Source organism: Chiloscyllium plagiosum, unplaced genomic scaffold, assembly GCF_037043375.1.
Source record: "Chiloscyllium plagiosum isolate Xiang-an unplaced genomic scaffold, Cpla_swu_hap1 HiC_scaffold_3, whole genome shotgun sequence".
Lineage (NCBI taxonomy): Eukaryota > Metazoa > Chordata > Chondrichthyes > Orectolobiformes > Hemiscylliidae > Chiloscyllium > Chiloscyllium plagiosum.
Genome location: NW_028270141.1, coordinates 142,879,777 through 142,890,838, shown reverse-complemented (window position 1 = coordinate 142,890,838; position 11,062 = coordinate 142,879,777). Strand labels below are relative to the sequence as shown.

General features: G+C 41.8%; 1 protein-coding gene across 1 annotated transcript; it reads left to right on the top strand.

The window, feature by feature from the left end:
- Positions 1-1,038: 1,038 nt before the first annotated feature.
- Positions 1,039-10,770, top strand: LOC148151756 (uncharacterized). The gene is made up of 4 exons (XM_087976523.1): positions 1,039-1,191; positions 4,550-4,679; positions 7,207-7,381; positions 9,151-10,770. Exons 1-4 carry the CDS (start codon positions 1,060-1,062, stop codon positions 9,323-9,325), a joined length of 612 nt encoding a protein of 203 aa, XP_087832649.1. The 5' UTR covers positions 1,039-1,059; the 3' UTR covers positions 9,326-10,770.
- The last annotated feature ends 292 nt before the right edge of the window (positions 10,771-11,062 follow it).

Sequence of the window (11,062 nt, the reverse complement as noted above, 5' to 3'; positions counted from 1 at the left end):
TTGGTGACATCGGAGGTGGGGGCACTGTGGGAATCAAGTGGGTGAACTGTATAGTTAACCTGGAATTAGAAATGTTTTTATTATCCATGAATTATTTCTTTGGCAAACTCAGTGAGTCGGCACAGTGGTTAGCACTGCAGCCTCACAGAGTCAGGGATGCCGGTTTGATTCCTGCCTCGGGCAACTGTCTGTGTGGAGTTTGCACATTTACACCGTGTCTGCGTGGGTTTCCTCCAGGTGCTCTGGTTTCCTCTCACAATCCAAAGGCGTGCAGGTTCAGTAAATTGGCCATGCTCAATTGCCCATAGTGTTAGGTGCATTTGTTAGGCGTAAATATAGTCAAGGTTAGAGTGGTGCTGGAAAAGCACAACAGGTCAGGCAGCATCTGAGGAACAGGAAAATCAATGTTTCAGACAAAAGCCCTTCATCTGGAATCATTCCTGAAGGGCTTTTGCCCAAAACGTTGATTTTCCTGCTCCTCAGATGCTGCCTGACCTGTTGTGCTTTTCCAGCACCACTCTAATCTTGACTCTGATCTCTAGCATCTACAGTCCTCACTTTTGCTGAGGGGTAAATATCGAGTGGGGTAATGGGTTTGGGTGAGTTAATCTTCTGAGGGTTAATCTAGACTTGTGGGGCCGAAGGGCCTGTTTCCATACTGTAGGAATCTAATCAGATCTCTCCAAAGTCTCCACATCGAATTCAGGGTGAGAGACCCACCCGAAGACTTTAGGACACAAGATTGGATCGGGATTTCTGAGGGACACTGATTCATATCTTTTGGTGTATCCAGCCTCTGACTATCCACAGAAAGGACGAACTGGACCCATGATCCATCACAAGGTTGTAATGAAATAATATTTCCATATTTAGTCAGCTGTTGTGTTTCTGTATCTGTTTCCTTATCATGTGACATTCATGCCTGCAGCCAAGCCATATTCAAAACTATCACCCCAAAATAGTATAAAGCGATCCATAGTCTCTACTCAAACATCAGATCGACCTGAAGGTGCTGAGAGTCAGTCAGTGCGTTCAAGACCGATTTAAGCAGACACCAAGATGCTGAGACTCTTCTTAACTGTGTCTGTCCTCTTCGGGTATCTGGTTGCTGCGCAGAATGACGTACAAGAAGTGGAAAATTTCTGTGAAGAATTGAACTGTCCTGAACCAGAGGCTGCCATCTTGGAGAATGTAAGTACAATTCAAAGTTTATTGCATTCTGTCATTTTTGTACCAGTATAAATTATTTAATGACTGTATCCGATCGCCCACAACCACTCTACCCCTCAACTCTGAAACATGACTGCACTGATATCCATCCTCAGGACAACAGATTGGGCACATAATCTCCAGAGTTTTCAAGACTGCGAGGTCTACTCATTGACATTTTAAAAACACTTAAAGGGCCAGCTAAGGTAGATGGGGTACTGGGCTAATGGTCGGATACTTGGTAGTGTGGATGAGCAGAGGGATCTTGGTGTCCATGTACACAAATCTTTGAAAGTTGCCACCCAGGTAAATAGTGCGGTGAAGAAGGCATATGGCGTACTGGCTTTTATTGGTAGAGGAATTGAGTTCCGGAGTACTGAGGTCATTTTGCAGTTGTATAAGACTCTGGTGCGGCCGCATCTGGAGTATTGTGTGCAGTTTTGGTCGCCATACTATAGGAAGGATGTGGAGGCACTGGAACGGGTGCAGAGGAGGTTTACCAGGATGTTGCCTGGTATGGTAGAAAAATCGTATGAGGAAAGGCTGAGGCACTTGGTGTTGTTTTCATTGGAGAAAAGAAGGTTTAGGGGTGACTTGATAGAGGTGTAAAAGATGATTAGGGATTTAGATAGGGTCGACAGTGAGAATCTTTTTCCACGTATGGAGTCAGCTATTACAAGGGGGCATAGCTTTAAATTAAGGGGGGTAGGTATAGGACAGATGTTAGGGGTAGGTTCTTTACTCAGCGAGTCGTGAGTTCATGGAATGCCCTGCCAGTAGCAGTGGTGGACTCTCCCTCATTATGGGCATTTAAGCGGGCATTGGATAGGCATATGGAGGATAGTGGGCTAGTGTAGGTTAGGTGGGCTTGGATCGGCGCAACATCGAGGGCCGAAGGGCCTGTACTGCGCTGTATTCTTCTATGTTCTATGTTCTATGTAGAAAGGGTGTTTCTGTTGGCTTGGAGTCTCGGGAATTGGAGAACTCAGTCTCAGAATAAGAGAACCAGCCATTTCGGACTGAGATGAGGAGAATCGCTTCACTAAGAGGGCAGTGAAGTTTGGAAACCTTTACCCCTGGGAGCTTGGCCATTGATTATGTTTAAGACATCAACCGATAGATTTCTAAAAAATATCAAGGGAGATAGGGATAGCATTGGAAAGCAGCGATGAGCCTGTTGTGGAATCTCCAGCTTCACTCAGATGATCATCAATCTTTAGACTATTTAGTTGTCGATGATCAACTGGTGAGAATATTCAAGGCTGGGGTAGATAAATCTTTGGGCTCAAAACACATCAGGAGGTATCATAACAAGGTGAGAAACTGGAAGATCAAGTGTAGTCAAAGATCAGCCAAAATCTTACTGCCTTGTTCCTGTTTCTAATATCAGACATTCTTTTGAAATTGGTTATTTTTTGTCCAAATTTCTCAACCAGAAACGAGGACCAAATTCAACGACATTGACATTTTCTTGATCTTGTGTACATCTGCAGTAACTGAGTGTGGAAGATTTTCAATAACATTCCATACATTTTATATCAAAGACCCAAGGGAGAAAATGGCCCATTGTGCAAAAAATGACCAAGATGAAAGAGTTGAATGGAAAACAAAATGAATTAAGAAGTGTTGAGACCAAGATCCCAACAACATCTCCCAATTCCCTTTAAAACTCAAAGCTTAAATGACACCTTAATGCTCCATCCAGACACCTGGGACAGTCCTCTGAACAAAGTTCTTTTTCAGAGACACTTTACAGTCATAGAGATGTACAGCACGGAAACAGACCCTTTGGTCAAACTCATCCATGTCATCCAGTTATCCTAAACTAATCTAGTCCCATTTGCCAGCCTTTGGCCCATATCCCTCTAAACTTGAAGGTGGCTCAGTGGCCATCATTGCTGCCTCACAGCACCAGGGACCTGGGTTCAATTCCAGCCTCGGGTGAGTGTCTGTGTGGAGTTTGCACACTCTCCCTGTGTCTGTGTGGGTTTCCTCCGGGTGCTCTGGTTTCCTCCCACAATCCAAAGATGTGCAAGTCAGGTGAATTGGCCATGCTAAATTGCCCATAGGGTTAGGTGCATTAGATAGAGTAGGGGAATGGGTCTGGGTGGGTTAGTCTTTGGAGGATCGGTGTGGACCTGTTGGGCCGAAGGGCCTATTTCCATACTATAGAGATTCTAATTCTAAACCTTCCCTATTTCCATTCCCATCCAGATGCCTTTTAAAAGCTGTAATTGTGCTGGCCTCCTCCATTCCTGTGGCACCTTCTGTGTGGAAAGGTTGCCCTTTAGGTCCCTTTACATCTTTCCCCTCTCACCCTAAACCTATGCCCTCTATTTCTGGACTCCCCTACCCCAGGGAAAAGAGTTTGTCTACTTATCCTATCCATGCCCCTCATGATTTTACAAACTTCTATAAGGTCACCCCTAAGCCTCCGATGCTCCAGGGACAACAGCCCCAGCAGAGTCAGCCTCTCCCTATAGCTCAAATCCTCCACGCCTGGCAACATCTTTGTAAATCTTTTTGGAACGCATTCAAATTTCACAACATTCTTCCGTTAGGAAGGAGACCAGAATTGCACGCAATATTCCAAATGTGGCTGAGCCAATGTTCTCTATAGCCTCAACATGACCTCCCAACTCCTATACTCAATGTTCTGACCAATAAACGAAAGCATACTAAACTCCCTTTTCACTACTCTATCTACCCGCGACTCTACTCTCAAGTAGCTATGAACCTACACTCCAAGGTCTTTTTTAAGCAACACTCGCTAGGACCGTACTATTAAGAGTATAAATCCTGCTGTGATTTGTTTAATCAAAATGTAGTGCCTCACATTTATCTAAATTAACTCAATCTGCCATGCCTCAGCCCATTGGCTCATTTGGTCAGGATCATGTTGTACTCCAAGGTAACTTTGCTGCCCACTACACCTCCAATTTTGGTGTCATCTGCAAAGTTACCAAGTATACCTACTTGTTCACATTCAAATCATTTATGTAAATGACAAAAAGTAGAGGACCCAGCACCGATCCTTGTGACACTCCACTGGTCACAGGCCTCCAGTCTGAAAGGCAACCCTCCACCACCACCCTCTGTCTTCTATCTTTGAGCCAGTTCTGTATCCAAATGGCTAGTTCTCCCTGAATTCTGTGAGATCTAACCTTGCTAACCAGTCTTCCATGAGGAACCTTGTCAAATTCCTTACTGAAGTTCATATAGATCATGGCCACCACTCTGCCCTCATCAATCTTGTTACTTCTTCAAAAAACTCAATCAAGTTCGTGAGACACGATTTCCCACACATCATATGTTAATAAATGTTATTTTCTTGTTTTAGGGTTATGAAGAAGCAGAATTTAAATTTGCCCCCTGGGTTGAAACAGAAATACACGGAATGGTTATCAATAATGTGGTGGAGGCCGGCCTCAAAAGATTTTTTGAATATTCACAGTTCCACAATGATGCAGGTAATTTTCCTGTTCCTTCACTGTAACATTGGAATTGAAAACAACCCTGAAATATTTGACCTGGCTTATTTGAAACTTTCTGTATGTAGAAACACATTGACCAAAGGATTCCAGCTTGCTGATCTTAGTGGTCGTTCCAGGATTCTGTCCATTGTGCCCTCCATTACTAACCTATTGGAATCTGTGGAAGCTGTCCATATATGGGTACAGTGGGATACCAAGCACACTTTCTCATTCCAATCATGATCTCTGATTTGTCTTTGGACATGGCAACCTTATCCAGCCCAGAGCTAGGTGGGGTAAAGTAAGGTTTTCTAATCTCAGGGACAAAAGTCAAGGCAATAGGGCAGAGGGGTGACCTGGAAAAAGGTAAGCCAAGTGACATAGGAAGAGACAGAGAGTTTCATGGGAATAGTGTATCGGTGAGTAAGGTCAATGTAAAGATTATCAGTAAATAAATTGAAGACTCTTTCGTTGAATGTACAAAGCATTTGTAATACTTCAGGTAAACTGGTTACATAAATAGATAAAAGGAAAATAGATCCAGTACCCAGAGATATTCTTACAAAGACACCAATGTTTGGAAATAAATATTCCAGGATAGAAACATTTCAAGAAGACCAATAGAATAGAAAAGGTTCTGAAAAATGGAACTGTGAGGTCTAATTTTCCAAATCTCTCCAGATGCTAAAATACAGTAAAAGAGTCATAGTCATATAGCACAGAAACATTCCCTTTAGTCCAACTCATCCATGCTGATCGTGTTTCCCAAAGTAAATTAGTTCCAGTTGCCCGTGTTTGGCCCATATTCCTTGAAACCTTTCCTATTTATCAACTTGCCCAAATGTCTTTTAAATGTTGTAACTGTACCTGCATCTACCACTGCCTCTGGCAGTTTATTCCACATAAGAAACATCATTGACCCTCAGGTCCCTTTTAAATGTTTCTCCTCTCACATTAAAACTAATGCCCTCTATTTTTGAACTCACACACCCCAGAGTTATTTGTTATTTATCTTATCTATGTCCCTCATGATCTTGTAAGACTCTATAAAGTTACCAAGCAACCCCCGCCACACCAGTGAAAAAAGTCCCAGCCTATCCTGCCTCTCCTGATAACTCAAAGCCTCCAGAACCAGCAACATCCTGGCAAACCTTTTCTCAACCTTCTCCAATTTAATAATATCTCTCCTTTAGCAGTGCAACAAAGACTGTATACATGACTCCAAAATTGACTTCACCAGTATCCTGTACAGTCAAAACATGACGTCCCAATTCCTTTCCTCAATGATCTAGGTAATGAAAGCAAGAGGTTTTTGAGGGTAAAAGGGAATCAGTACCAATAGAATGCTTAAAGTTCAAAAATGTTTTGATAAGGTTGTTCATAAAAAACTAATTTGACAGTAAGTATTGGAGGTAAAATATCGGCAAGAAAGAGTATTGGTTAATGAAGGAAAAAAGGAAGTAGAAATAAAAGTAGCATTTTCATGATGGCAAGCATAATTAATGGATACTCTGGATATAAGTGCTGAGGCCCCAGATGTTAGAAGAAGGTGATCCCATTACAAGATCCAAGTTGCTGATGACACTTGAGAGGGTGAATTCTGAGAAACTGTCTGTCTTGGCTGGAGAATCTGGAGATGCAGGCCTAGATTTTCATCTGAAAATGGAAAGTGAGAGTTGTCTTCCCTGTGCTTGGAGGAAATGACAAGGAAGACACTCAGAAGTCAGCTGTGGGCTGCTGCCAGGCCATGAACCTGGGAAAAAGTTTGGAGGCAGCCTTTTCATCCCAGTTCCAATAAAAACAGAAAAACCCTACAGTCTTTGTCCCAAACCCATTCTGTCATCCCCACCCCAACCTTCCATCCAGGCCACAAACAAACCCTACAGTTTCTTGTATGCCCAGGTCAATGTATGCCCCTCAAACTCCATAGACCCTCAAGTCCCCAATGCTCGGGAGCACCACTGCCTATTTACCCACGGTACACTGTACAGAAGCAATGACCCACATATTGACAGCAGGATTTATGAAAATTTTTTTAGAAGTTCATTCTTTCATAACTTTCCACTCCGTTAAAATAAACCTCTTTTTACGGTGGGATATAAATGTTGGCAATCATCAAAACTCATTGCAGCTTTAACTGCAGAAACCACAAACACTGAAACTCTTAACCTCGATTAAATAAATATTGTGAAGGTGACAATAGTACTCACAGTCACAGCTGTCAATCAGGTGGAGAAGTCAATGTTTCAGGTGTAACCCTTCTTCAGTCCTGATGCTGTCTGGCTTGCTGTGCTCTTTCAGCCTCCTGCTTGTTCATCTTGGATTCCTGCATTTGCTGTTTTTTTTGTCTCTAACCAGAGCTGTCAATCAAGCAGGGCTACAGGTATTTCAAGAGAATGATAGATGTGTGGGGTGTTAACCAGTCCATCATCCCTCCCCCATTTGTAACTTTTAAATCACGACAGGCAATGCCCCTAATTATCACCTTGTCAAACACTGCAACTGTGTTCCCTTTTGTCTGCAGAAACAATTGTTCCTCTCGAGGCCCCTTGGGGAATCATTGGATACATAAAAGATGGCAAAATACAAGATAACTTCAAAGTATTTGTTACATTAACTCCTCAAATCACAAGTACACCTCAGCCAAAAGATCCATTAGTTCAAATCGGAGCAAAAATTCATGATTGGTTCTATATCAGGTGAGTATGATGTGTAACAAAATGACTTAAAATGCTTTTTATGTGTCTCCTGAAGCAAAGGGTTGATATTGTGACAGTGTCTCTACTGGTAGTCCATGTTCAGTGAACATTTTAAGTAATTCTTCTACAACCTTCTCGTTGTGATATTGTGTAATGGGACTGCCTCAGGAAATCTAGTCGATATATCCATTATTGTTAATAAGTACTTATTCCCACTTTTTGTTTGAGGTAGGGGACTTACATAATCAATCAAGACTTTTGTGAAAGATTCCTCAAATGCTGGAATAGGAATTAAAGGTACAGGTTTTCTTACTGCCTGCGGTTTCCTATTAGCTGACATGTATGACATGCCTGGCAAAATTCAACTCCATCTTTGTGTAGTCCAGGCCAGTAAAAATCTCTGTATTTTAGCCTGTGTTTTGCTCATTCCGATATGACCTCCAAGTGCTAGCTCATGTGCCACTCCAACACCTCCTATATTCTACTGGCAAAACAATCTGATGAACATCTGCCCATTTCTCATCTGCTTGAATGTGTGATTGTCTCCATTTCCTCATTAAGGCATCATTTTTCAGGTAATATTGCACAGGGATACATTCACTCTCCTTCCATGTATATGCCTTTTGATACAACTGCTTTAAATTCTCACCTTTCTGCTGTAACTCAATAAGCTTCGCAGATCGAAAGATACTTGCATTTTTAACAATTGGCTCCTGCTCTGTCCCACTTATCTGATCAAAAACAGTCTTGGAGAATGCCTCCTTATCTGTGCCTTTTGATCTCTCCTGCTTCAGCTTGTGTCTCTGTGATCTCATTAAGACACAATCTGGGAAGATTCCTGGATAAACATCCTGCATTGCTTCAGTTGCCTGCGCCTCCACTGGCTTTTCAACTAGAGTAGAGCTGGTATCGGTGTAACAGCTCTATCATTTGCAATGATAAGTTGTATTCCTGGAGCTGAGAGTTTGACCTGTACTCCTACCACAAATTCTCCACTCTTCTCCAGACACTCAAGCCTCACTTTACATAGCTGAACACGTTTTGTCTCACCATCATTAGGCATCTGGATGGGTATATAAATAGGAAGGGTTCAGAGGGATATGGGCCAACTCCTGACAAATGGCATCAGATTAAGTTAGGATATCTGGTTGGCATGGACAAGTTGGACCAAAGGCTGTTTTCATGCTGTCCATCTCTTTGACTATGTGTAGTTTTCTTGATTTATATCATCTGTTTGCAAAAGCTAAACTTTTGCCATCAGTTTTTTTTGCCTGGATTATTTGAGAAGTTTAATTTTCTCACTGTGTTGATCTCTATGAGTATTGTACCAAAGTCTTTTACATTAAGTGCGTCACTTCTTTTACCCACGTGACTCAAAATCAGGTCAGACTGTGATTAATGGGCTGCTCACATCAGGTGCAGATGCTGATTAACACAAACCTTTTACTGAGTCGACACACGTCACAAAACCTTCACTTCCTACTTCGGAGAACATGGCAATACCTCCCCATTCAACTGAGTCCGTTCATCTGAAGGTGGGCTTCTCTTCTTTCTGTCATTCTCACAAATATCTCACTTGGTGGTGTTTGGAAGAATACTTTCACTCTCTTTGATCAGAGCCCCACCCAAACTACATCATTTCCCTGTGATATCTGATGTTCTATTCTATTACAGTTATTTCAAGTGGGAGCTGAATAGCCTGCTGTTGTTCTTCTTTTCAATGGCCTTATGCTCCAACGTAAACTGACATTTACTTCACTCTGTTGCAGGGCTTTTGATGAAAAAGATGGCAGCAATCTTAGCAGCCAAGCATACGGAGATCGTGTGCTTCAATTGAAGAAGGACTTGGAAGCTGACAGCAAATCCTTTGATAGCAGTTTCTTTTACCTCGGTTGGTTTAACAAACTTGGGCTAATGGAAGTTGCCTTTCAAAAGAAAAGTTAAAACTTTTCTAAACATTTCAGACATCAAACAGTGAGCTGTGCTTAATACTATTCTATGTTTCAAAGCTCTTTTGATCTCCCATCTGGTACACATTGGATTTCACTCTGTGCATAGGCCAGTATTTGCAGTATCGAACAGTTCCCCCAATCTCCTCTCCTCAGAGCCCTATGGTCCTCTTCATAAACACTGCCCTTCACCAGCAGTGAGAAAGTTTTGTCTCCAACTCACAGTGCCTCATTTTGGCATGAGCTTACTTCAGCTCTGTTCACTAAAACAGTCAGGTTTTTTTTGCCTTTTCTGATTCTGTTGGACATTCAGTTTTCAAATGTTTTTGGTCAATTACTTTCTGAAGCTCCTCTTGCATGTATTCAACTCAAAATGTCAACACATAATCCTGGGTTGGTAGTTCTTTAGTTCTTCGCTCTCACTAGGAACTGCAGTCCTGTCATTTCCCAGTTAAAAGAAATTGCAGAGAGCACAAAGGGAAGGAAGTGATGGTAAATATTTATAAAACAATGGCTTGGCTTCAAATGGAGGACTGGATTCATTTCCGATACCTGGATCTTAGGGAGAGGGGAAAGACTTTAGTGACTCCTCTGGTGATTTGATCTTAAAGTCTCACACACACATCGGATTAATCCCAATTGTTCACAGGTAGTAGACTCTGCGCTAATAGGGATTCAGCTATCTACTAATTTCCCTTTTCTATAAAGTTGCTTTAAAGAAATTGGGTACAAACTGAGGTCAAGAAGTTTCTGGTGATATGATAAGTTCCAAAATTTTCTCTCTTCACACAGCAATGGATTATATTTGCTTACTCCAGTCATGCTCATCAGAATGTTTAAAGTTGATAACAGAACAGTGTATTGTTGCAGAGCACAAAGTACTGAAGTAATTACGTGTGAAATCATGACACTTTTCAGATGTGAGATTGGAGTTGGGTTCTCTACCACTCTATTAGTTTCAGATTGAAATATTTACTTACAAGGGAATGCTTAAATTGTGACGATGCAGAGGATTTTTTAGCACAGCTTCTAATTTCAATCTATGTGTGCCTTCTGTACAGTGAAATTACAATTGGACAAATATAACTGTATCAACCATAGATGGTGCCCAGTATGAGGGCAACATATTCACTGGAGGCATCTGCCAATGGGGCACTGAATCTGTTTGAGACTCCAATATGAAGCACTTTAAAATTGGTCCAAATCATTATCCAGAGACTGGAGATGAAATACAATTCTGACTTCCTCAAAAGTATCTTCGCATATTGAGCACAGACAAACTGAATCTGTGATTCTGAAAAGGTTTTATTCCTGTTTAAAATGACACATTCACGGGTTTCTTTTATGGAGTAAATAAGCCTTTATTTTCTCGGCTTTGCTTATCTGATGTTTTTCTAACTGCTGGGAATGTATACTCACTGTGAAATAAAGGGTGATGCATGACAACACTTTGTTTGTGGGTGTGGACGTTGACTATAAGGCTGGCCACAGTGTTAATTTGGGGAAGGCCCATGCATACATACTCACAAGGTAGGAGTAGTGCAGGCCAATCAGATCCTTGAATCGGATCCATCAGTTAATCAAATCATGCAGCGGATGGATCGTCACCATCTGGTGGAAGATCCATTTACTGTCTTTGCTGTATAACAAAACAGTGAAGCAATAAGGAAAACAAAACAATACCAACTTTGCCACACCATAGATGCCCAATCCCTCAATACCTCCAGTCCCC

Excerpts from the sequence above, each read along its gene's own strand:
- LOC148151756 (XM_087976523.1), top strand. The coding sequence starts at position 1,060 with ATGCTGAGACTCTTCTTAACTGTGTCTGTCCTCTTCGGGTATCTGGTT. Across the intron at positions 1,192-4,549 it reads AGGCTGCCATCTTGGAGAAT|GGTTATGAAGAAGCAGAATT; the intron begins GTAAGTACAATT and ends TTCTTGTTTTAG. Across the intron at positions 4,680-7,206 it reads ACAGTTCCACAATGATGCAG|AAACAATTGTTCCTCTCGAG; the intron begins GTAATTTTCCTG and ends TTTTGTCTGCAG.